General features: G+C 39.2%; 2 protein-coding genes across 5 annotated transcripts in view; one reads left to right on the top strand and one right to left on the bottom strand.

Annotated features, from left to right (window-relative positions):
- The window catches only part of SMC4 (structural maintenance of chromosomes 4), a 39,853-nt gene extending 35,399 nt beyond the window's left edge, over window positions 1-4,454 (bottom strand). The window contains exons 1-4 of one of the 2 annotated variants that reach the window (XM_004462291.5): window positions 4,338-4,454; window positions 3,101-3,244; window positions 2,130-2,308; window positions 1,463-1,654 (exon numbers count right to left, since the gene is read on the bottom strand). In XM_004462291.5, the coding sequence (XP_004462348.1) occupies window positions 1,463-1,654; window positions 2,130-2,308; window positions 3,101-3,239 (510 nt within the window). In that variant the 5' untranslated portion in view covers window positions 3,240-3,244; window positions 4,338-4,454. Of the gene's footprint in view, window positions 1-1,462; window positions 1,655-2,129; window positions 2,315-3,100; window positions 3,245-4,337 lie in introns of both variants that reach the window. The other variant, XM_023589910.3, reaches the window with a different exon arrangement.
- A 316-nt stretch (window positions 4,455-4,770) lies between these two features.
- Window positions 4,771-26,830, top strand: part of IFT80 (intraflagellar transport 80) — a 163,454-nt gene continuing 141,394 nt past the window's right edge. For all 3 annotated transcript variants that reach the window (XM_071214590.1, XM_071214589.1, XM_071214591.1), the window contains exons 1-3: window positions 4,771-4,968; window positions 14,458-14,540; window positions 16,925-17,146. In XM_071214590.1, coding sequence (XP_071070691.1) covers window positions 14,504-14,540; window positions 16,925-17,146 — 259 coding nt within the window. In that variant the 5' untranslated portion in view covers window positions 4,771-4,968; window positions 14,458-14,503. The remainder of the gene's footprint in view (window positions 4,969-14,457; window positions 14,541-16,924; window positions 17,147-26,830) is intronic.

Below are 26,830 nucleotides of genomic sequence, written 5' to 3'. Positions count from 1 at the left end.
GGGTCCACTTCAAATTTCACTCATTTCATATTGAAACTAATTCTATGGCAGGGTTCTTAACAAGGGTTCAGTGAGTTTGAACTGAAATCAAAAAAACATTATTCTTGAGGGGATACATTGGTACGGGTGTGATGTATTTATTTAACAATATACAGTAAAGTGTGGACTTAGTAAGGGGCCCGTGGAACAAAAAAGATTAAGAACCTCTGTTCTATGGACTAAAACTCGAATTGAACATGTACACAACAAATTGGCAGTAGTTCAGCTCCCCTCCCTCTCCCACAAACAAATCTAAAAACATTTAACTGATATGAAAAAAGTTGATGAAGGGATTAACAAACCATACTTATACTCAGGGAAAAGAGAAGAAAGGTTGCAATGGGGAGCTCCGGTTCAGTTTTTTTTTTTGGTAGTATGTGACATTAATTAAAAGACAAAAGAAGATTCAAACTACATGCTACCTAGTTTTTTAAAAAAGCAAACAGATTTGTAAAAAACCAATGGCAAATGTATTAAAACTTGCTTTTTCTTACTCTTAAAAAAGCTATCATTCATATTATGGTTTTTAAAATTTACACAAATCAAACGGAATAGGTAATGGATTCAAATCTCATTTACTGGTAATCTATTTTCCAATCAAAATTGCACAGTAAAAAAGCAATAAAGAAAACTAAAATAGAGGTCTCGGTGATGATTCAAAGCCCTTTATATAAATAAATAAATAAAACAAAAACCAGAAGCCAAGTCATCTCATTTCATTATGTAATTAGTTTCCTATACTTTTTGGTTCTACTCAGGTGTTTCTCAGCCATTAATTTTTCAGTTAACTATTAAACAGGAGAGAAAAAAACAATGACAGAACCACGTAAATAATTTATATACAGTTAACCCACAATTCTCCCCATTTCTAGAAAATAAACATGCTAGCTTGACCCTTTCTCCAAAGGGCTTTCCCCATTTCAAAAGGGCTTATTATTAGCCATAGTTCAAACTGAAGCAAAGCTCTGATAGCACAAATACACAGGACACCAAAGACATTAAACTTATTGTGAATTGAAATAATGGAGCTAATAAAATTAGCCAGTTGTTTTTTCAAGTTTAGGTAATTTATTCTAAAGCAATAACATATAACTTTAGAAATAAACCCGAAATTTATAATAAAGGAATGCCTACTTGGCACTCAAGATACTAAACTGTGCTCACTATTTTATTCCAGAAAGGTAAAGATTATATGAATTATTTGTAATTTATTTCTTTGGCTAGGAATTTTAATTTTTTCAGTTTAACAAACACCATCACACCTGCAAAATCAAGTATGATCATGGTGGTAATGGAATCAGAGTCTGTTCTGCTTAAATTATACACTAATTAAAAAACCCATTTAAATCAATAAAATGTGTAATTATTGAAGTCCTTTGTGTACCTTACTTGAAGTTACAAATAAATAGTAAAATTCCCTTACCTTATCAATTATCTTTTGGAAATGAACTTCGACAGTACAACTCTGAATATCCTTGTGTTCATCAGAATTATGTATTAGTACTGAAAGTTTTTTAGACCTTATTTTTTGTGCTCTGTAGCCAAACACAAAAAGCATAGAATCGATAACATTGGATTTGCCACTGCCATTTGGCCCAATAATACACGAAAAGCGCTGCATAGAAAGAACAAAACAAAGTGAAGTTAAAGGTCACACTAATACTCCTGGTTTGAAGATGCTTAATTTACTCAGTAAAAACTACAAGATTTAATCACCGCTAGAAGACAAATAACTATGTTTTCTTACATTCACAAACTTCAACGCATTAATAAAACCATGCTGTAATTCTAACTCAGACCCAACAAAAATTCATTCTAATAAAAATACTGCAGACAAAAACGTCACCCACTTTATTCGGTGAGGAACAGCTAAAGAGGTACCAAAGATAACCAGATAAACAGAAGTTAATTTCGGTTGTTAAAATCACAGGAAACATACGCTCAGGGTGTGTGTGTACTATTTTAAATAATATATACACATATACATATGAATCTCCACAGCTCTGGATAAATACAATAGCTACAAAATTGAAAGATCTTGTAATAAAGACGTCTTATTTTACAGTAAGTTACTTAAAATGGACAAATACCTTATGAAAAGGTCCCAGAATTTTTTCCCCAGCATAGGATTTGAAGTTCTGGTTTACAATATGAGTTATCATAAGCCGAGGAGCTCCAGCTTCATTGGTCATTGCTGGAGGCGGGGGAGGAGGGATACTATTCAAAATCTCTTCTAAACTCCTATTATCAAGTTCCTCACTTGGAGTCTCTAAGTCTAGAAAAGGAAAAGGAAAGGAAGGGAAGGGGAAAAAGTCTTTATTAGTGCATTCACTAATAAAGGACTACTGCCTGATGTCTGGAGGGATGTTATTTGTGAAACCTAGGAACTCAAGTTTTCCACTTAAATCTTTTCAGCCTAGTTTTTCCTAAAAGGACAGACTCGAAAGAAATGTCACCGATCACAAAATTCCATAGAACTGTATCTCTTAAGGGTCAAACGCTACATCGTAAAGGAAATCTGGGAAAAACACAAGCCGATCCCCACCTCTTCTCCCAATCTAAACAAGAAGATTAAATCCTAAAGCTCTAACCAACTTCCTCCGTATCTTTGAGCACCTGGGCACAGAGAACTTTAGCGACACTGTCACAGGGGTTTTGTAAGGTAAATTATGAACTCTTTAAATGTAATTTAAGACCACCGAGGTAAGGTTAGGGTCAAACATTCACGTTCACGTACAGTTAGGTTGTTTCTATCTTTAAAATAAAAAAAAGTCTATGCAGACTTCCGCGCAAATAAAATAAAGATGTCCCGACTACTCCAAAAAGCCACACATAAATTCACAACCTAAGTCATTTACTCGCCCGTATCCCTTCCAGCACCGTTACACCGAAAGTGCAGGGGCGTCCTCTCTCTCAAACGGCTAAGCGGCTTCCCGGAGCCGCTCGACGAGACGAAACGCGGGCCCTCCGGGCGTCGATCCCGCAGCCTCCCGCCGCGTCCAACACCGGCCGGCCCGGCCCGCCCGCGCGCGTCCCCGCCGAGGCGCCCGCGGCCACTCACCTGCGGCGTCGGGGGCCGGACTCTCCGCGCGCCCGGGCGGCGGCTCGGACCCGGCGTCGCTGCCGGCGCCGTCCGGGGACGACGGCTGCCCCTGCTCCCTGCGCCGGGCCGTGGAGGGCTGGGTGCCTTTGCGCGGCATGGTCGCTGCCCGGGGGAGAGCCGCGAGCGTCAGCCTGCGGGCCGCAGCGCCGCGCCCGCACCTCTCCCGCCTGCCCTCGCTGCGGGACGGACCCAGTTCCCACCCGCCGCACGGGGAAGCCTCCGTTTACCCGCTTCCGAGAGCTCCGTTTTAAAACACCGCTCAGAGGAAGCGGGTCCTGGGGGCAGCAGCCACAAAAGCGGCAAGAAGGCAGGTCTGGTTTTCTTAACAAGACCTATGCGGGAGGGAAAACCTAGACGTGCCTGGGAATTAATCAAGGGTTACGCGACTGCTTAGGATTCTTTCTTTTTTAAGTCCCTCACCCCGTCCGCCCAGTGTAAGTGTATAGGAAAATCCTCAAATGTTAATTCTAAACGAAGTAACGCCGATAGGCCGACATTTACGAACATTCCCACGCTCTCGGGGCTAGGGATGCTAGTGCACTGACTTTTGGAGGGAAGAGTTCGCATTAGCCCCTGGTTTCCGGGTCTGTACCAGTAACTCTTTCTAGACTTGCTAAGATTAACGGGAGACTCGCCCCCCACTTGCCCCTCCGCGCCATTTAGCTCCTGGCGCCGCTGACGGCCCGTGGGGTTCGAGGTGTCCCCTCCAGTCTGACCGGGAAGCGCCTAAGACTGGGTCGACAGATCCTGTCAAAGGTGACGCCGGTAGTGCCTGTTTCGGCTCAGTTATTTTGGGGTGGCGGGTTTGTGCCAGTGGGATCGGCGGCGGAGTCCCGTTAAATCATAAACCACGGGAGGCTCAGAGCCGGTGATTGGTCTCTTGGGAGAAGAGAGAAGGGTAAAGGGACGGGGGCAAGGGAGATGTCTTTTCCTGGACAGACCCGGATTTTTGAGAAGTGAGCCGCGAGACTTAAAGCCTCCCCGGGGAGACGCTTAAGTAGCTCAGAGAAGTGGCGCTGGGGAGAAGCGCGCGGGAGCCCGGAGCGCCCCGGCGCAGAGAGGGGGGAGGGGTGACAGCGAGCAAATGTCTCCGCGGTAGCCGAAGTCCGGACTCAAGGCCTCTACGTCCCAGGCGCCCGCCGACGGGGCAGGAAGTAAAAGCCCGACAATCCGATCAGGAAAAGAAGTACTTTACCTGCAGGGCAGCCCACTCAGACCAGGGTTGGAAGCGGTTGTTTAGCCCCCTACTCCTACCGGTGTTTCAGCTCCGGGTCCTTCACTCGAAAATGGCGCCTAAAATACAAACTCGAACGGAAATTCGTTACAAATGCGCGCAATGCTTTATGGGATCCTCTAATTTGAAAAAAAGTGCGGCGATTGCCACCGCCATTTTCTGGTCAGTTCTGCGCCATCGCGAACTCCTTGGCGGGACTCAAGCGGTAGAGGGCTAAGTGCCAGGGAAGAGCAAGGGGATGATTATACTGTAGCTTGCAGAAGCAGCACTATTTCAAGGTCTTTCAAAAAACAACTTGGTGAATTTCGAAATAAAGAATAAAACACGGGATCCGCCCACGGCTGGAGGCGGGGCCCACTCTTTCAATATCGCCCCCTCGGGAGAGGGCGGGCTCGCTGAGGGGCGGGGTCTCGGGCCCGCTCGGATGACGCGCCGTGGGGGAAGTATCGCGGGAAGGAGGGAGGAAGCGTTGCTGGGAGAAGTCACTATGGTGACAGGGCGATCAGGCGGCTTCTTGGTAACTGGTCCCAGGTCTGTGAGAGCAATCGCCACCGCTTTCCTGGAACTTGAAATAAATCTCTTCACTAACTTGGTGAGTAAAGAGTTTGGAAGTTGTGGCCATCCCTTGATCATCCCCGCTTTGAGGGTTTGTGCTGTGTGTAGCATCAGTTATTTTCTCCCAGTGGGCATTGAGATTCTGGGCGTAGTTTCTGAGATGCGAAGGAGGGAGCTCCGAGTTTGTGGGGAGTAGAAGAAGGACTACAAGGAGAGGAGAGCCTGGATTAGTGAATGATCGTATACGCCACATGTGAATAGCAAAACAGTGATTTTAGAGTTATTGGTGTTAGGCCATTAGTGTCTAGTAAAACGGTGCGTCGGGCTTTTATAATCATGACTAAAGGGCCCCTTCAAGGAAGAAAAGAGTTGTCGGTGTTTTTTGGTTATCGTTATGAAGAAATTATCAATCAGCAAATATTTCTTAAGTAGCTTTTGTATGCATTGCATACAATGCATAATCAGGATTATTAATCAAGTATGACCCATTCCTGTCCCCAGAGAACTTAGTTTTGTTTGTTAAATTTTGACTGGGGGGGGGGGGGGGGAAGGACTATGAATCTAGAGATCGGTGATTGGGCTTCAGAGGTTTTCGTAACCCTCCTGAAATTGTATACAAAATTGTGTGTGCGTGTGCATTTTTCTAGTGAGCTAGTTTTCCCAAAACTTTCATCAGGTTCTCAAACGTGGCCCTAATCCCCCACAATGTTAAGGAACCAAGAACCACTGGTTGATGTGATGGCATCCAATATTCATTCTGCCACTCGTAAGTTCTTGACATTGAGAACTGGAGATGCACCCCAACCCCCTTAAATTTTGACTGTTGCGTATCTAGGGCCTGGCATATTAAAATCGCCAGTAAATATGCTTTATGAATGAATTTAAATTGTCACTCTAAGTAAGCAGCCTGAAGTCAGGTTCAGTGATTCTCAAAAGAAGGTGAGGAAGGCACTCCTCCCAAGCGTAAGAATTTGGTGGGGTTGGGAAACTGGTGTGGATGGAATAAGGGTTGACTTAAAATTATAATATAATTTTATATTTGAAATTGAAAAAAAATTGTTTTTTTTCATAACACAACTCCAGAAAATAAAGCTCAAAGAAAAAAATTTTTTGCTTGACAGGCATACCAAGATGTAGTGACTCTCTTTGAGGACTTCTAGAGTCATGTGGATATTTGAAGGTTGCAAAACACTACAGAACCTTTATTGGAGAAATATCAACTATCAAAAAAATAAAGACTGAACCAAATTAAGTGGCAGATGTGGGAACATACCACAGTGTAGTAGAAAGAAATGTAGATAATGGTTAGAATCCCAAATCCCATAATTTTTTAGCTATATGCTTGGATAATTTACTCAATTTATCATTCTCTATGAGAGTATTTTTAAAATAAAACCAGTGTGTAATACCCACTTCATAGCATTCTTAATAAGAAGATATCTATCACATGTTCTATAAGCATTTGTTGCTATGTTTATGACAGGAAGCTGGGAAGCAGAACAGATTTTGGGGGAAGGATCATTTTTTAAAGATGCGTTTGTTTTTATTCATGGAGGTTGAGGTTATGGGGTGACGTTTAAGAAGATTTACTAACTGGCAGTAGAGGTAGAGAATATAGCTCAGGAGAGAAAAAGAGCTAAGATAGTATTGTAAGAATTGTTGAAAAAACTAAAAATAGATTTGGTCTGTGAGATTGTGAGCAGAGAAAGGATAATATTAGATCAGAGGTATTGAGGAAATGCCCATTCCTAGAATCTAGGAAGAAGAAATACATATAGTAATGCCTTAGTTAGGACCCTCTAATCTACAAGTGACAAAAATCCAATCCAAATTCTCTTGAGAAAAAAAAAGTATTGGCTCCTATATAACTGAAAAGTCAGGTATTATAACTGGATGCAGCATTCAAATAAAGAGAGCAAGTTTTGTTTTATTTTTCCCTCTGCTCTGCATTCCATTGTCTTGGCATTTTTTTAGGCTCCATATGGTGGCTTTTGGCACCTCTTTCTAGCTGTGGTAAAATAGCTACAGTAACTCTAGCCTCATATCTTCAAAAATTAAAGACCAAGGAGTAAAGGGAGTTTTCTCTTCCCCATCATTTATTTGAATGGAAGTCTAGGCCACCTCTGAAACAGTCACTGTGCAGAGAGAATGTAATACTCTCTTTGGCTTAGAGTTGGTCTCATGCTGTCTCCTGTCAAGCAGCATGGGCTAAGAGTAAGAAAGGAATTGTCCCAAAGAGACTCTTTGTAGCTAGGAAAAGAGTAAATATATGTAGGGTGACCAAAACTGTAATTTCCCCTATAAGTTGCTAAGAATTATTTTGCACTTACTATGTGTCAAGTATCTACTGGACATTTTACATACTTTATCTTATTTAGTCATCATAATCAAACTGTGAGTTACAAAGACAGAATAGTTATAAAGAATAAAGAAGAAAACAAAGTACAATATCTGAAAGATAACTCAAATGAAAGTTGGAGTGAAAAGGGGTCAAGCCCAGCAGGGATGGCAAAGAGTATGAGAATGCAGACCTTATGCAAAAATTACATTTATTAGTGTTTTTTTAATGATGAAATGTATAAAGAAAAATAGGACCATAAGCCTATCATTTAGATAATCCAGTAATAAACACATAAATGGATAGGTAAAAGAAATGCTATGAACATAGGTAAAAACTTTAAAGAATAAAGACATACAATGGCAGTAAAAACCTCCCTTCTCACCCCAGTACACCCACCCCCACAAAGGTCTCCACTATTAAATGCCTTGCATATCTTCCCCTGAAATTATATTAGTATCCACCAGCTTAAATATGTATCACTTTTTATTTATACAAAGGGTTTGCCTAGACAATATTCTGTATATGTTGCTTTTGTCATTTAACAAATTTTGGACATCTTTCTATATCAACACATACATATCCATCTCATTTTTTAAGTAGTTGCACAGTATCTAGCATATCATGTTGTGATTCTTTTTTTGCTGGTTGATGAGTTAAAAGCATGACTTAAAGGTGACTTTAATTTGTGAATCACATAGTTTATTGGTTAGAATTTATTAGCCCACTTGTGAAAGAATTATAAACATAGCCAATAAGAATAATACTGAAGTATGATTGGCAAGATCTAGCTATTAATAATAATCATAGCTTGAATTGCAAGGCAATGTAATTACCACAGCCTACACAGTATACACGTTAGCAAATGCATTTAGGAGTTGGGGTGAAGTAGGGGTTGGAGATCTCTATTAATTGAACTATACTGCAATTCACAAGCCTGTGTCCTTTACTTATGTTTTGAGTCTCCCCCTGGAAATTAGGAACTTTCATCTCTGCCATCCCTGCCATATAAGAGGTGATGTCAGCTCTAGTTTGCAAGTGGTTCTAGGATGGGATCAGTCTGAGTAAAGGATCTGTCTCTCTTCCTTCTCTAATGGAGAAGAGATACAAGTCCAATTAGAGTTATCAGTTTAGAGGATTGTTGGAATGGCAACTCGAATTTTTTTAATAGGACCTTGGGTAGTCATAAGCTAAAACCAGTTATCTCAAATAAGAGCAATACCCAGGGTTAGCCAAAATGCAAATAACCTAACAGGACTCGATATAAATATGCTTAAGATCTAGCCCTTGTGTTTATCCTTTACTTTTTTTTCACAACTTGGGCTTTTCTGCCCCTTCTTATCTATAGTTAAATTCTCACCAACAAGTCACACCTTCCTTGTTTCCTGCCTAAAATTTTCTCTCATTGTTAGTGCTTCAACCTCTTGGTTTATTTCTTAGTATAATTCTTAACATTAATTCTTAATTCTGTCTTCTTGGTTCTAAATCTGTACTACACTATAAACACATACATCCATAACCTGGATAATCTATGCTCGACATGTAAATTTCTAGTTTTTTGATAGTGCTATACAGAGTTCTGTAATGAATAGACTTCAGCAGATATCTTGGTGTACATTCATACATGCATGGTAAATTCATAGATTAGGAATACTTCCTAGATTATATTGGATTCAGAGGTTTCACTTTGACTTGATTAAATAATGATTAAGGCTGTGATTGGGCCACCTCAGTAGGACGTTCACCTCAGAGAAAACTATACAGCAGAACAGAGAAGTTAGTTGGAGTTGTGATGCTGGATTTTGAGCTGGAGCCCAGGAAGTAAACACACAGGAGAAGAACACAGATGAATAGAGACAGCTCCACAGACTTGGCAGAGCCCTCAGGGAGAGAAACGAGCTGTTTGCCTGATAGTCTACAGCTGACCTTGAGAGAATCAAGCCCCAGGGAGAGAGACAAAGCCTTGAGATGATATTGGAAGAAGCTGGGAGAGCCATGGAGAAAGAGGAAGCCCTAACGCCATCTTGCTCCAACATGTGACAACAGACTTTGTTGAGGGAAATAACTTATACTTTATGGCCTGGTAACTGTAAGCTTCTACCTCTAATAATGCCTTTTATAAAAGTCAACAGATTTCTGGTATTTTGCATCAGCATCACTTTTGCTGACTAATACAGCGTGTATATATTTATAGATATTTATAGGTGATTGGACTATCAGGGTTTGCTGACAGTTTTTTTCTCTTAAGTCTCATGATTGTTAATGCATTCTGAACCAAATTACAAATGATTTTTAGTAGCAAAGGCATATGTTCTGCCAACCGTTCCCTATATAAGTTATGTTTTTTTCTATACTGTATTAGTCAGGGTTCTCTAGGGAAACAACCAACAGGAGATGTGTAAATATTATGAGTTTTTATAAAAATTGTCTCATGCGACTGTAGGGATGCTTAAGTCCAAATTCTGTAGGGCAGGCTGCAAGCTGGGAACTCCAATGAAGGTTTTCAGTGAATTTCCCCTGGGAGAAGCTGGCTGGCTGAAGTAGAGATGGAAATTTTCTCTTCTGACTGCTGAAATCATCACTTCTTTTAAGGCCTTCAATTGATTGGATGAAACGTCTCTGTCTCTCATTGTTGAAGGTAATCTCCTCAGTTGATTATACGTTGATTGTTTTAATTTGCCAAAGGGCTGATGATACGGAGGGCCAGAAATAAGTTAGTGGGAAAGGGACTTGGCCCAGTGGTTAGGGCATCCGTCTACCACATGGGAGGTCTGCGGTTCAAGCCCCGGGCCTCCTTGACCCATGTGGAGCTGGCCCATGCGCAGTGCTGATGCGTGCAAGGAGTGCCCTGCCACACAGGGGTGTCCCCCGTGTAGGGGAGCCCCACACACAAGGAGTGCGCCCCGTAAGGAGAGCCACCCAGCGCGAAAGAAAGTGCAGCCTGCCCAGGAATGGCGCCGCCCACACTTCCCGTGCTGCTGACGACAACAGAAGCGGACAAAGAAACAAGACGCAGCAAATAGACACAGAGAACAGACAACCGAGGGAGAGGGGGGATTAAATAAAGAAATAAATCTTTAAAAAAAAAGAAATGAGTTAGCTTTTATAAAGGAGATTTATTTGGGATATAAGTTCACAGTTCCAAGGCCTTGAAAAGCCCAACTCAAGGCACCATGAGAGGTGCTTTCTTACCAAGGTAAGCTGTCACATGGTGAGGCAAGAAGGCCACCGATCTCTGTCAAGGTCTCAGCCTTTTTCTGATGGTTTACTGTCCCTCAGAGCATGGCCGTATAGGGCTTGTCTCTTTCTGGGCCACCTCAATCAGCCTCAGCTGTTCCACTTTTCCTGAATTCAGCTGTGAACAAGTAGGTATATGGCTCATCTCTCCCTGGGCCTAAGTTCTTTGAGCCTTTCAGGGGCTTCTCTACTTGCACCTTAGCTATGAGCAGAACGAGTCCTTTCTTAAACATGACAGGATCAAATATGGTGGCTTCCTTTATCTGAGTCAGTGCCTCTCTCTGTGTCTCCATTTATATTGGATCCAGCAAAAGAGTGGAGATCCAAGCTGGTTCATGCCTCAATGATGTCCAATTAAAAGCCCTTAATTGATCTTATCACGTAATCTTATCAAAGGAGCCTCATTTGAATTTAATGCAATCAAAGGATCTCGAACCCACAGGAGTAGACTAAAAACATAATTTTTCTCTTTTTGGGATTCATAAAATAATCTCAAACTGCCACATAGATGTAATCAGCCATAGATGCAGTCAACCTACTGATGTTTAAGGCCATGAAATGTCCTCACAGTAAAACCAGGCTAGTATTTGCTTTATGAAAAAACTGGGCACCATTATCTGGCAGAGTTGACACATGCACCTAACCATTACATATACCCTTCTCCACCAGTACCACTGGCTAGTCAACTCCTTGATAACCAATGCCTTTCACATATAAAAAACGCCTCAGTGCAGTGCTAGGCTGCTCTGCACTTCCCGAAATTAGTTATTCTCTAATATTTCTTTCCCTTATTCCTCTACTCAATCCCATATTTAAATGCACGTATCCTTCATGCAGATGATCTAAGCTAAATGGAATGTACTGGGAAGATCTTTCTGAGCAAGGGGAAATTTTCCCAGGGTTTGGATATACCTTCTTCTTGTTCTGATTCCTTGGCACGATTTTATGGTTACTGATGGCTTTCTTTTAAAAAAACCATATTGCATTTAACATTTGTAGGAGATTATGATTTCTTAGGTGAGGTATTCGGATGTAGGATATACTGTGCCTTTGCCAGAGATTTTTAAAGTTTCTGATTGTAGTAATATATTGAGCTGTTATATCTGTTTTTTTGTGATGTTTGTTATGTCCAGAAGTAACAATTTATCTGCATTTATTCCTTTAAAATCCTTATTAGCTGGATGAATTTTAATTATTGTGAAAAAGTAGCATTTTATAAAATGTTATTACTCTTTTTTAATACTCGAATTGGGGGAGTTCTCATGGAAATGAGGGAGTAATTTTGAGGAAGGTGCTGAAACTCCTAGAACAAACAGTGAAACTGTGAAGTGTGTCTGAGAGGGAGCAGCTCAAGCTGCTACACATAGCTTCATACTTTTGAAGTTCAACAGAAATAGCTCTGAGAGAACTGGAAGTCAGAGAAGGTTTCTTACTCTCTAGTTGCACATTGGCACACCATAAAACTTCAGATTTTTTTCTGTGGTCTAAATGTTTTTTTCCCCTAGTCTAACAAATTTGTGAGAAGAATAAGTCAAAAGGGTGCTTTGAAATACAGTTGTGTTTAGCATCTTGGTGATATAAAGGTCTTCCTAGATTAGGGAGTTAGAAGGGGGAAAAGAGAAATTTTCTCAGGGAATCCTGTTATATTCTTATCTATGGTCAGCAACTCCTTTGATGTAGTTAGTAAGTTTGTACTTGGTGAAGAGGATTTTTTCCCCTTTTATTTATAATTTCATTTGATTGATTTTTTTCCTTTTAGGTTAGTGATATTGTTCAGAAAGAATTCTTTAAATGTAAATTAGACTCAGACAATTTAACATTTACTGGATTTGTATCTTTTGATGACATGATTATTTGGGGATCGTGACTTTTCTTTTCCAGTTTTTATTTTGTAATTTTGCTGTGACTTTTATATAACTTTTACAAGAGGTAATAAAATAGATTCCTTAAGTAACTCACGTATTTTTCATATTGCCACTGTGGTAACCATAACTGTTGGGCAGTGTGGTGTATCTACCTCTCACAGACTGTAAATCCTAGGATGGCTTGCTAGGTTGATGAAGTTGTACTGTCCCCATAAGGTTTCCAGAATTGCTAAGACCTTAAAAATGTCCTTTAGGGAAGCAGATATGGCTCAACCATTTGGGCTCCCATCTATCATATTGGAGGTCCACGGTTTGATGCCCAGGGCTTCCTGGTGAGGGCAAGCTGGCCCATGTGGAGTGCCAGCCCACGTGGAGTGCCAACGCATGTGGGAATGCAGCCCCGCACAGGAGTGCCCCTCTGTGTGGAAATGCCAGGCAGGTGAAAACCGCCCCGTGCAGGCATGCTGGCCGACGTGGAGAGTTGGTGCAGTAAGAGGACACAGCAGGATGACACAACAAGTGCGGCGGCTTGCTCGGTCGGTAGAGGTGGGGTCTGGCTGCGGACGAGGGGTCGGTCCAGCTCTGGACGAGGGGTCGATCCCGCTTGGGACGAGGGGTCGGTCCGGCAGCAGACGAGGGATCGGTCTCACAAGGGGTTGAGCGGTTCGGCTGACGGGGTCGCCCGGCAAAGCCGGCGACGAAGGGGTCGCCCGGAGAAGCAGGCGACGAACTGGGGACAAGGGAGGCCAGGCCCTTGTCGGGGGCTCTCAGGACTGGAGGGCGCACGGCAGAAGAACTACCGCAGAGACAAGGTAAACACGCAAGTCCAACTTTATTGAGGGAGAGGCAACAGTTTTATAGGGGCTAGGGAAGGCTGATTGGTCGAAGCCACGCCCTGTTCTGATTGGTTGCCAGTGAAAGGTCAGTGGGCGGTACTGGACGGGGGAGGGGTGGTGGTTAGGGATTGGCTGTCGCTGTTGCTGGGGGAAGGGGCAGGGTTTAGGGATTGGTGGCTGCTGTTGCTGGGGTGGAGGGCAGACTGGAGTTTCCCGCCCACGCCTGGCTGTTGCTGCTGTGGGGGGGGGGGGAGGGAAAAGGGCAGCCTGGATTTTTCCACCCACGCCTGGCTGTTGCTGCTGTCGGGGGAGGGGAAAAGGGCAGCCTGGATTTCTCCGCCCTGGGCCTGCGCAGGGAGAAAGAAGAAGGGTGTTGCCTCAAAGGCATCCTGTGGCGCCATCCGGGAGGAGGGGCGGCCGCGGAAGCATGGCTGCCGAGAAGGGGAGACCCGAGGGCACTCTGCGCCCATGCCGAGCTCCCTTCAGGGGTGGCGGTGAGTCCGACCAGCCACCCTATTATGGGGGCAGCGGCTTGGCCTGCCGCGGCTGCTCCCCCGCCAGGCCAGCAAACCACACTTCAGCCCGAGGGGTGACCGCAAACAAGGGATGCAGAGGAGAGAAAATAAGACGTAGCAGAACAGGGAGCTGAGGTGGTGCAAGAGAATAATTGCCTTCACCCACTCTGGAAGGTCCCAGGATCAGTTCCCAGAGACACCTCATGAGAATACAAGCAGACACAGAAGAACACAGGGAATGGACACAGAGAGCACACAATGCGGGGAACAGGGGGAGAAATAAATAAAATAAATCTTTAAAAAAATGTAGTTTAGGTCTTGATTAGACCTTGAGAATTTATTCTAATCTTTACTGACTCCACAGTTCCAAAATTGATCTACAATTGAGGTGTTCCTAGTGTGTAGAATCTTTTGGTTTGGCCCCAGGACAGCCTTTGGGAATTCTGTACCTGACCAGATTTACTTAGTGGTCTTTGGACTCATAGGCTGTCTCAGGCAGATTGTAGAGGATCCTGGGGTTGAACCCCAGGCCCTCATCACCCCTTAGAAGGACAGGCACACTCACTAGTGTTCTTCCTCTTTCCCTCTATTTCACGAGAATGAGAATGCGAGTAGAATCAAAGTGTTTCATTGCTCTTTGGTGTGCTAAAGTGTTTTATCTTTATTTTTTTTGTGTAAATGTGTTTGTTTTTAATGCTGATTTTATATTTGTTCTCCTAATTTTTATATTTACAGTGAATACAATCAGGTGGGATTTTTTCATGAGCTAGAAGCTGGAGACATGAGACTGAAGATATCGCTTTTAAAAGAACCAAAGCATATCCTTTTAATACCTATAAACCTTATTGTGATTATCTTACTATAGTATTGTTACAAGTTTTTTTTTTCTCCAATTTTGTCTTTTAGTTGGCAAATGGATTGTTTTCGTTCCTTTAACAATGGTTTAACTAAGTTGTTTTTGAAATATTTCAGATTATGTGTTCAGGTAATTCTCCAAAGCAAACTATTTGCTCTAAATTTTACTTTTATATTATTGTTGACATTTTTCTTACTCTACTTAAGAACTGTAGTTGAGTACATAAGTGGCAGTTTTTGTTTGGTCTAGTAAGATCTTAGAGAGAGGCATTTTTTTTTAACCAAATAATTTGTTTGCTAGTGTGATCTAGTATGTGTTCATTTAGTTCTATTCCCCCTTTTTTACATTCATCATAGTGTAGAGGGGGAAATCTGAGAAGTCAGACCTTCATTATTTCACACGAGAAGGTGGCAATTATTAATATTTTCTCAAATATGTAGTCCTATATTTTGTCAAAAAGAGCTCCCAATTATGTATCAGGGAGATATGATTGGCCTTTCTAATATCATTCTTTGTCATTTAGTCTGTGAAGGGGTAAGTACAGTAATTGAAAGTAAGTGTGGAAACATTTTGGTGGCAATTTGGCCTTGTCACAATATCCAAATAACTGTAAGATCATTTTTTTCTAGTAATTTTCATTTTGTTTTACAAAGTGTTTATATCTGATGTATTTGAAATAAAGAAAAATCCAGTCCTTTATCAGAGATATAGTTAGAGAAGCTCTTATTTAGACATTTGATCAAACTTACTGAATTTATATGCTTTCATTTGTATTATCTTGTCTGCTTATTTTACCTCTTGGAGAGTTGAGGCTATATACCATTATATAGATTTTGACCATTTCTAATATCTGCTTTTATCTTTTAAATTGAAGGATAACATTCTTTTTTAAGGCTTTCTTATTCTGGTAGTTCTCTCATTTCTCTTATTAATCTAGTTTAACTAATAGTTTGAAGATACAGTGACCAAAACTGCATCATGTAGTTCTGGTACATCCTTTATAGCATACGTACAATTGCTATACATATAGCAATTAATATAATGATAAGGTAATGTTTTTTGGTTTGGGATATGTGCATGTGTATGTGTGTTTTCTTCTTTTCCAGTTTTTCCTTAACATTGTTTAGGCTTCAACAATCATAGTGGAACAGTTTTCCAGGAAGGGTTTAGTGACATCCGGGTCCTTTGTTTAGCTTGTGTTTTGAGAATTGAGCATTGTAGCTCTACTGTACTACCTATCTGTGCAAAGATCTTTCTATAATTTCTTTTTCTCTTTTTCATTACTTGCTTAATCTATTTATTAAAAAATCTTGAAACATCCCAGAATAATTATGGCTCACTGTTTTATTCCTTTCCGTTAGAATGTACTTATTGATTGCTCGTATTAGCCAAAGAAAGTATGGGTGAGGAAAGGAGGAAGTAAAAGGATTATTCAACAACAATAAGAGAACTAACAACCCAAGCAGGAATGATCTAGTAATATAGAAATCCACGTTTAGACAGGAGATCAATATGTGCCTTGTAAACAATAAATTGAAATGCCACCTTTAGGTACACAGTTCTGCTAGGCTAAGCAGCCTGTCCTATTGGATGAAATGAGGGCTCCCTCTTGAGCACTTCAACCTCTGTAGAAATCATCTTGATAAGCAAAGACCACACAGATAGGTTAAACACAGTAAGAATTCTAGGATTCATATCTCATCTAGCACTATTCATTTTGTAGCTAAAGTAAATTGTAATTCAATTATTTCCTGAATTTAATGTCAAAAAGTTTGGTAAGATTTTAGTTTCAGCTGTTTAGCTGTGGGTTTTTTCCCCTTAGGTAAATTATTATTTTAATGTGTAAAATAAAATACAATATAAATTATAAGCAGGTATTTTACTAGTAGATTTCAATCCGTAACTTACCAAAATAACACATACTTATTCTAACAATTTAAATGATAAAGACATGTGTAATGAAGAAAGTATAGGTAGTCTCTGTGCCTCACAAGTCCCTTAACAGTTTAGTGTACATCTACTCATACTTTTTGATATATTGGCTGTCTTTTGTGTATCTTTTGGTCTTGTTTGTGTATTAGCTTTTCAATTTTCATGTAGTTAAACACCTTCCTCCCCTTTCGGCTCCTAGAATTCTTGCTTTCCATTCTTCTTATGACTGTTGTGATAAATGCTTATTTTCTTAATATAGAAAAAATGTGAAAGTCATAAAGTCACTTACCTTTAGCAGCTTGAAAATGTTTGACCCTATTTTACTTCCTTCTTGTAATATATATCTGCAAATTATTTTTTTCATGAAAATTTAAGACTTTTTTTGTGCTTTATATCTCCTTAACATGGTGACACATCAGGAATTAGTGAGCTGTGTTGGCTGGACTACTGCTGAAGAATTGTATTCATGTAGTGATGATCACCAAATAGTGAAGTGGAATTTGTTAACAAGTGAAACAAGTCAAATAGTAAAACTTCCTGATGATATTTACCCAATAGATCTTCACTGGTTTCCAAAAAGTTTAGGCATAAAAAAACAGACTCAAGCAGAAAGTTTTGTCCTCACAAGTTCTGATGGTAAGTTTTTCATTTTTTAAATACTTTTTATTTTGTAATACTTTCAAATTTACAAGACAGTTACAAAAATAATTCAAATCCTGTAAGTGAATTTCAACATACCCCTTCCCCTACAGATATCCAAATCTACCTTTTTAACATTTTGTCACATTTGTCATTTCATTCTCTCTCTCTCTTTCTTCTTGCTTATTAATCCATTTTCTGAACAACATACATTTGTAGGATGTATGCATCATGCTCTATAAATACTTCCTAAGAACAAGGATTTTCACTTATATAACCAACTATCTTAAGTACATTTATCAAGTTCAAGAAATTTAATATTGATACAAACATTAACATCTACTTTCCAATTTTTCCGTATGCCCCAATAATGTCCCTTTGAGCTTTTTCCTCTCTCTCGTTAGATACCATCCAGGGTCATATAATGCAATTAATTGCCATTATCTCTTCAGTGCTTTTTAAAATTTTTAAATTGTGGGAACATATTCAACAAAACTTTACCATCTAATCACTCCCAGGCAAACCATTCAATGGAATTAATCACATTTACAATATTGTAGTACCTTCCACACCTTCCATTCCTATCTCCCCAAACGGAAACCTTATACCCATTACGTATTAACTCCCCGTTCCTTCTGCCTCCCGCCCCTGACAAACTGTATTCTAATTTTTCTCTTAACTTTCATATGCTCTGATTTTTTTTTGTTATTTTTTTCCTTCTCTCTTTGTTATTTTTTCTTTCTTTGTTATTTCCTTCCTTCTGCTTGCTTGGATTTGCTCTTCTTTTTCTAATTCTTCCAGTTTTGAGGTTAGGTCTCTAATTTGAAGTCTTTTTAAAAAATATAATCGTTTAGAGCTATAAATTTCCCTTTTAGCCTTGCCTTGTAGTATGTATCTGCATTCGTTAAGTTTTGGTATTTTCATTTTCATTCACCTTAATTTATTTCCTAGTTTCACTTCTGATTTACTCTTTAACTCATTGGTTGTTTACGTATACATTGTTTGATTTCCACATATTTGTGAATTTTCCCTTTCTCCTTCCATTACTGATTTTTAGCTTCATTCTCTTGTGGTCAGAGAAGATATATTGTTTGACTTCAGTATTTTTCATCTTATTGAGACTTGTTTTATAACCCCATATGGTCTATTCCTGGAGAATGATCCATGTACACTTGAGAAGAATGCATATTCTGTTTTCCTTGGGTGCAATATTCTAGATATATCTGTTAGGTCTTGTTAGTTAGTGTATCATTCAAGTCCTGTACCTCCTTATTGACCTTTTGCTTAGATGTACTATCCATTATTGAAGGTGGTGTGTTAAAGTCTCCTACTATTAATGTAAAACCATCAATTTCTTCCTTCAAATGTGTCAGTATTTGCTTCATATATTTTGGGGCTCTCCTGTTAGGTGCACATACATTTATACTTGTTACATCATCCTGTTGAATTGACCCCTTTATCAGTATATAATGACTGTCTTTGTCCATCATAACTGTTTTTGACTTAAAGTATATTTTATCTGATATTACTATAGCTACCCCTGCTCTTTTTTGCTTACTACTTACATGTTATATATTTTTCCATCCTTTCATCCTTAACCAACTTGTGTCTTTGGCTTTAAGGTGCATCTTTTACTGACAACATATAATTAGGGCATGTTTTTTTATTCATTCTGCCAATCTTTGCCTTTTGAGTTTAATCCATTTCATTTAATGTCAGTACTGATAGTATAGTCTTTCTTCTGCCATTTTGCTGTTTAGCCTTTAAATCTTATACCTATTTTCTCCCTAACTTCTGTTAAAGCCTTTTATATTTATTTGCTACCTTGTGTTGTTCCTTAGTGCCTGCTCATTTATATTTGGTTATATTTTTCATCTCTTTTCCTTGTGGTTTCCTGTTTGGTTTCATACCATCTTAACTTGGATAGCATGTACATATCCTTTTCCTATATACCTCTCTGTCCCCCCACCATTTTTTGGTACTTGTTACTACTTTTATCTTTGTACATTGTATGTCCAAAAACATAGATTTATTATTACTTTTTATGGATTTGCATTTTAGTACCTGTAGAAAGTAAGAAGAGGAGTTACACACCGAACAATACAATGCAATAATACTTGCATTTATAATTACCCAAATGATTAACTTTATCATAGGTCTTTATTTCTTTATGCTGCTTTGAACCACTGTCTAGTTTCCTCTCCTTTCAGTATGAGGAGCTCCTTTTGGCATTGTTTTTTGGCATTGTTTTTAGGGCAGGTACTCCCTCAGCTTTTGTTTATCTGAGAATGTTTTAATCTGTCCCTCATTTTTGAAAGGTATAAAATTCTTGTCTGGCAGTTGTTTTCCTATAGCACTTTAGGTATTTCAGCCCACTGCCTTCTTGCCTCCATGGTTTCTGATGAGAAATCAGTGCTTAATCCAATTGGAACTCTCTTGAATGTAATTTTTGCTTTTTTTTTTTTTATATAGCTTTCAGAACTCTTTTCTTGTCCTTTGCATTTGATAGAGTAATCAGTATATGATGGGGTATATTTTTCTTCATGTTTACCTTTATTGGTGTTCTCTGAGCTTCTTGGGTGTGCTATCTTTTGGGAGGTTCTCTGTCATTTCTTTGACTGTTTCTTCTACCTGTTTCTCTTTTTCTTCTTCTGGGACTCCCACAATACATTTATTGGTATGCTTTGATGATGTCCCATACCTGTCTTAGGCTGTATTTTGACTTATAATATTTCTTTTTTCTTTCTGCACCTCAGCCTGACTCATTTCAAGTGTTTTGACTTCAAGTTCACTGATTCTTTCTTTTGCCAGCTTCAATCTGTTGTTGAAATGCTCTTGGAAGTTTTTCGTTTGCATTATTGTGATCTTCAACTTCAGCAGTTCTGTTTGTTTCCTTTCTGTAATGTCTATCTCTTTACTCTCGTAAGACTCTCATAGTGTGTATTCATTGTTTTCCCGATATCCTGTAGTTCTTTCTCCGTACTTTCTTTCATTTCCTTAAGCTAATTTGAGATCATTTTTTAAAGGCTTTGTTTGGTATGTCCACATTCTGATCTTTTTCATTAGTGTTTTCTGTATTTTTTCCTTTTCTTTTGAATGGGCCATCATTTAATGTTTCTTTGTCCTGTACTCTTTTGTTGTACACTGTGTATTTTAATATTTAAAAATGTTAACTATGGGCTTTACTCCCTGGATTGTCTATTTCTTGGTTTTGTAGCCAGCTAGTGATAAGACAGAGATTTCTTGTGTTCCTATCAAGAAGGTCTGCCCAAGGCAAATACACTACCCAGGGTTTCCCCACCTTACTGGTCCTCTGTCTTGTCCTGGGCTTTCGCTTGTTGGTTGCTTTGGAATTCCCGTTTATAGGAAATAGGTTGTCCTCTCTGTTTGCCAGGGGACAAATCTCCCTCTCCCAGGTATCTGAAACCAGCAGGCTTTTGTCCTAGACAGTCTACTTCTATAGTTTTTTACTCTCCTTTCATTGTCTCATGCTGCTTTTGCCTGGAGGGCAAATTCTGGAAGGAGGGTCACACCATGGCGGACTTTCCCAACTTGGTATTTTATAGCCAAACAGGGCAAGGGATTCACAAAGGAGGTGCAAACCAGCTCCAAAGTGTCCTGTGGAGGGGGTCAGTATGAATGCCAAAAACTTCTCCATTGGCTCCACAAAACTGAGCTTTCCTGACCTGCCCAACAAATGCAGCCCTTTAGCTATCTGTCCCCCACAGCCCTGAGGAAGTCCTGTGTCTATAACTCTCCATTTCTTCTGCCTCTGTCCAGGGAGGGTTGAAACAGTGGCTGCCACTCCCTTTGTGGGTTAAAACAATAATTGCCCTCAGGCCCAGTCTGCAGCGATCTGAATTCGCTAATCAAAAGTTGGGATCAGTGGTCAGCAGTGCCCAAACCTATTCTTGGGGAAAAGGATTATTTTTATGTTTCTTTCTGTCACTAGCAGCTCACCATGGGTTGGCCTCTGTGACACCCTATAGTGAGATTGGAGGATGGGTGCCAGTAGCTGCCATATGGAAAGAGCAATTTACAGTTGTTTACCATAATTTATCAGGCTATTCCTTCTGCTCTTCCCTTGATGCTGTATCATGTTCTTCTCACCTCTGGATTTTCAAAACAGTTGTTTCAGACAGTTCCTGCCTGTATTTAAACTTTTTTTTTCCTGTTTCTGCCTGTTTAATAGTTGTATTGTTGGAAGGACTGAGTGCTGAAGCTCCCTACTTCACCATCTTCCCCCATCCTTTATGTTTCTGAGGAACATTTTTGCTTGAGGCTTTGTATACTTGGGCAGTTTGTTTTATTTTGCCGAGACTTGTGTAAGAGAAATCTCCAGAATGACCTCCAGACTCCATTTTGAATCTCTCAAATCTCTTAACTCTATTTTATTTCTTTTAAAAGGTTGATGATAATGTTTTTCTAAAATTTTATATTTGTGTGTGTGTGTTTTAAAATTTATTTTGTACATTTAATAATTGAAAATATAAACAAAAACTAAAAAAACACACTTGAATGAAAACGTACATATCTCAATTACTTGTACTGGATACTTATAAATTTTTTTTTAATCATACAGTATGTTACACAGTATATTTGGTTCATAGTATTGCAATCATACAGTATTTGTCCTTTTGTGCCTGCCTTGCTTTGCTCAACATAATGTCCTACAGGTTCATCCATGTTGTCATATGCTTTACAACTTCATTTCTTCGTACAGCTGCATAATATTCCATTGTGTGAATACACCACAGGTTTTTTATCCATTCTTCTGTTTATGGACACCTAGATTGTTTCTAACTTTTGGCAATCATGAATAATGTTGCTGTGAACATTGGCGTGCAGATGTCTGTTCATGTCACTGCTCTCAGTTCTTCTGGGTATATACCCAGTACAGGTATTGCAGGGTCACGTGGCAAGTCTATATTCAACTTCTTTAGAAACTGCCAAACAGTCCTCCGTAGTGTCTATACCATTCTACATTCCCACCAACAGTGAATAAGTGTTCCTCTCTCTCCATATCTTCTTCAACACTTGCAATTCTCTGTCTTTTTAATAGTGGACACTCTGATAGGTGTGAAATAATATCTTATTGTAGTTTTGATATGCGTTTCCCTAATCATTAGTGATGTTGAGCATTTCTTTATGTGTTTTTTTTTTTTTTTTTTGTCATTTGTATTTCTTCTTTGGACAAATGTCTATTCTAAAGTCTTTTGCCCATTTTTTTTTTTTTTAGATTACAAAATCATTTTTTTTTTTATTGACTTTGTAATAATATTACATTAAAAATATATATGTGAGGTCCCATTCAACCCCACCCCCCCACCCCCCCTCTCCCCCCCCAACAACACTCGTTCCCATCATCATGACACATCCATTGGATTTGGTAAGTACATCTTTGGGCACCTCTGCACCTCATAGACAATGGTCCACATCATGATTTGCCCATTTTTTAAGTGAGTTTTTTTAAAAATTTTTTATTGTTGAGTTGTAACATCTTTTTATATATCTGGGGTATTAAACTCTTGTCAGATGTGTGATTTCCAAATATTTTCTCCCATTGAGCCAGCTGCCTTTTCACCCTTTTGACAAAGTCTTGTGAGGTGCAAAAATGTTTAATTTTGAGGAGGTCCCATTTATCTATTTTTTCTTTTGTTGTGTGTGCTTTGGGTGTAAGGTCCAAGAAACCATCACCTACTACAAGGTCTTGAAGATGTTTTCCTAATTTTCTTCTAGTAGTTTTATGGTTTGGCTTTTATATTTAGGTCTTTGATCTATTTTGAGTTGATTTTTCTATAGGGAATGAATTAGGGGTCCTCTTTCATTCTTTTGGTTATAGATATCCATTTGTCCTAGCACCATTTATTAAAAAGGCTGTTTTGTCCCATTAATGTTAACTCGATAGGTTTGTAAAAAGCCAGTTGGATGTATAAGTGAAGATTTATGTCTGGGTTGTCAATTCTATTCTACTGATCGATGTGTCTTATCTTTATGCCAGTACCATGCTGTTTTGACCACAGTAGCTTTATAATATGTTCCAAGTTCAGGTGGTAAAATTCTTCCCACATTGCTTGTGTTTTTTAGAACGCTTTTGGCTATTTGGGTGCACTTTCCCTTCTATAGCAGTTTGATATGGTTATGAATTCCAAAAATAGGTATTGGATTATGTTTTGTAATTTGATCTCTACCTGGGCCTGATTGAGTTATGATTAGGGCTTTAATTGGACCATGTCATTAGGGCATTGAGTCCTCGTCCCTTGGTTGGTGGGGATTCACAAGATAAAAGGCATGGCAAAGGACAGAGTTGCGGGTTTCTGATGTTGGAGTTTTGATGTTGGAGTTTGATGCTGAAGGCTTAAACTGGAGCCCCAGGAAGTTAGCATGCAGAGGAAAGAGAAGCCAGCCCCAGGAAGAAAGGAACCTTGAACCCAGAGAAAAGCAAGCCCCAGGAACAAAGGAACCCAGGAAGCCTGACCCCTTGCAGACGTCGGCAGCCATCTTGTTCCAAATAGACTTTGGTGAGGGAAGTAACTTATGCCTGGTATCTGTAAGCTCCTACCCCAAATAAATACCCTTTATAAAAACCAATCAATTTCTGATATTTTGCATCAGCACCCCTTTGGCGGACTAATACACCTTTCAAATGAATTTGGTAATTGCCTTTTCTAATTCTGTAAAGTAAGCTGTTGGAATTTTTATTGGTATTGCATTGAATCTATAAATCAGCCTGACATCTTCATAATATTTATTCTTCCAATCCATGAACATGGAATGTCTTTACATTTGATAAGACCTTTAAAAATTTCTTTTAGCATTGTTTTGCAGTTTTCTGCATATAGGTCCTGTACTTCTTTGGTTAAATTAATTCCTAAGTATTTGAGTCTTTTTGTTGCTATTGAAAGTGGAATTTTCCCACTGATTTCCTCCTCAGATTATTCAGTAGTAGTTTAAAAAATGTTACTGATTTTTATGTGTTGATCTTGTATCCTGCCACTTTGAGGAACTCATTTATTAGCTCAAGTAGCTTTGTCATGGATAGTTCAGGACTTTCTAAATGGAGGATCATGTCATCCACAAACAGTGAGAGTTTTACTTATTCTTTTCCTATTTGGATGCCTTTAATTTTTTTTTCCTTGTCTAATTGCCCTAGCTAGAACTTCTAGTACAATATTGAATAACAGTGGTGACAGTGGGCATCCTCCTTGTCTTGTTCCTGATCTTAGAGGAAAGCTTTCACCTTTCCCCATTGAGTATGATGTTGGCTGTGGGCTATTCATGTTTTTTATCATAATGAGGAATTTTCTTTCTCTTCATGTCTTTTGAAGTGTTTTAATAAAAAAAGAATCCTGGATTTTGTCTAATGCCTTTTCTGCATCGATTGAGATTATCATGTGTTTTTTTTCCCTCAATTTGTTAATGTGGTATAGTATGTTGATTGATTTTCTTATGTTGAACCAGCCTTGTATACCAGGGATAAATAACACTTTTTTTTTGTAATGATGTATAAATCTTTTGATATACTTTTGGATTAGATTTGCAAGTATTTTGTTGAGAATTTTTGCATCTATGTTCATTAGAGAGATTGGTCTGCAATTTTCTTTCCTTGTATTATCTTTATCTGGCTTTGTTTTTAGGGCGATGTTGGCTTCATAAAATGTGGTGGGTAATTTTCCCTCCTCTTCAATTTTTTTGGAAGAGTTTAAACATGATTGGTGTTAATTCTTTTTGAAATGCTTGGTAGAATTCACCTGTGAAGCCATCTGGTCCTAGATTTTCTTTCCTGGGAGATTTTAAGATGATGGATTCAATCTCCTTAAATGTGATTGGTTTGTTAAGTTCTTGTATTTCTTGTTGTGTCAGTGTAGTTGTTTGTGCATTTCTAGGAATTTGTCCATTTCATCTAGGTTGTCTAATTTATTGGCATACAATTTTTCATAATATCCTCTTATGATCCTTTTTATTTCTGTGGGGTCAGTCATAACTTCTCCCCTTTCCTTTCTGATTGTATTTGTTTGCATTTCTTTTTTTTTTTTTTTCCTTTCATAGTCTAGCTATGGGGTTGTCAATTTTATTGATCTCAAAGAACCAGCTTCTGGTTTTGTTGATTTTCTCTATTGTTTTTTTGTTCTCAATTTCATTTATTTCTGCCCTAATCATTATTATTTCTTTCCTTCTGTTTGCTTTGGGATTGATTTGCTCTTCTTTTCCACTTTCTTTAGTTGTTCAGGTAAATCCTTGAGTTTAGCTCTTCTTTTTTTTTTTTTTTTAAAAGATTTATTTATTTATTTAATTTCCCCCCCTCCCCTGGTTGTCTGTTCTTGGTGTCTATTTGCTGCGTCTTGTTTCTTTGTCCGCTTCTGTTGTCGTCAGCGGCACGGGAAGTGTGGGCAGCGCCATTCCTGGGCAGGCTGCTCTTTCTTTTCACGCTGGGCGGCTTTCCTCACGGGCGCACTCCTTGCGCGTGGGACTCCCCCACGCGGCACTGCACTCCTTGCGTGCATCAGCACTGCACGTGGCCAGTTCCACACGGTCAAGGAGGCTCGGGGTTTGAACCGCGGACCTCCCATATGGTAGACGGATGCCCTAACCACTGGGCCAAAGTCCATTTCCCTCTTCTTTTTTGATATAGGCATTTAAGGTATAAATTTCCCTCTCAAGACTGCCTTCTCTGTATCCCCTAAGTTTTGATACATTGTGTTCTTTTTTTTCATTTGTTTCAATATATTTACTGATGTCACTTGCAATTTCTTCTTTGACCCACTGATTATTCAGGAGTGTGTTGTTCAGTCTCCACATGTTTGCGAATATACTTTTTTCTTCTCTATAATTGATTTTCAGTTTCATTCCTTTATGATCTGAGAAGGTGCTTTGTATAATTTCAGTCTTTTTATATTTATTGAGAGTTGCATTGTAGCCTAACATGTGGTCTATTCTGGAGAAAGATCCATGGCACTTGAGAAAAATGTATAACACACTAAGTTTGAATGTGGGATTCTGTATATGTCTGTTAGGTTTAACTCGTTTATCATATTGTTCAAGTTCTCTGTTTCCTTGCTGATCTTCTGTCTAGTTATTCTATCTCCTGATGTGAGTGGTGTGTTGAAATCTCCAACAATTATTGTAGAGATGTCTATTTCTCTCTTCAGTTTTATCAGAGTTTTTCTCATGTATTTTGGGGCAGCCTGGTTAGATGCATAGATATTTATGACTGTTACATCTTCCTGGTGGATTGTCCCTTTTATTAATATGTAATGACCTTCTGTATCTCTTATGACTGTTTTTGCATTTAAAGTCTGTTTTGTCTGATATTAGTATAACTACACTGCTCTTTTCTGGTTACTATTCATGTAGAGTATCTTTTTCCAACCTTTCACTTTTAGCTGGTTTGTATCCCTAGGTCTAAGGTGAGTTTCTTGTAAGTAGCATATGGATGTGTCCTGTTTTTTATCTGTTCTGTCAGCCTGTATCTTTTGATTGGGGAGTTAATCCATTTACATTCAATGATATTACTGTAAGTACACTATTTATTTTCTCCATTTTATTCTTTGGTTTTCATATGTCAAATCTTATTTTTGTCTGTGTTTTTACTCTTTTGATTATCCTTTCTGCTATTTCTTCTATACTCTCCTCCAAGCCTGTCTCGCCTGTCTTTTTCTTTCATGTTCTATGGCTTCCTTT

Source organism: Dasypus novemcinctus, chromosome 4, assembly GCF_030445035.2.
Source record: "Dasypus novemcinctus isolate mDasNov1 chromosome 4, mDasNov1.1.hap2, whole genome shotgun sequence".
Taxonomy (NCBI): domain Eukaryota; kingdom Metazoa; phylum Chordata; class Mammalia; order Cingulata; family Dasypodidae; genus Dasypus; species Dasypus novemcinctus.
This window is presented reverse-complemented; position numbering and strand designations above follow the sequence as displayed.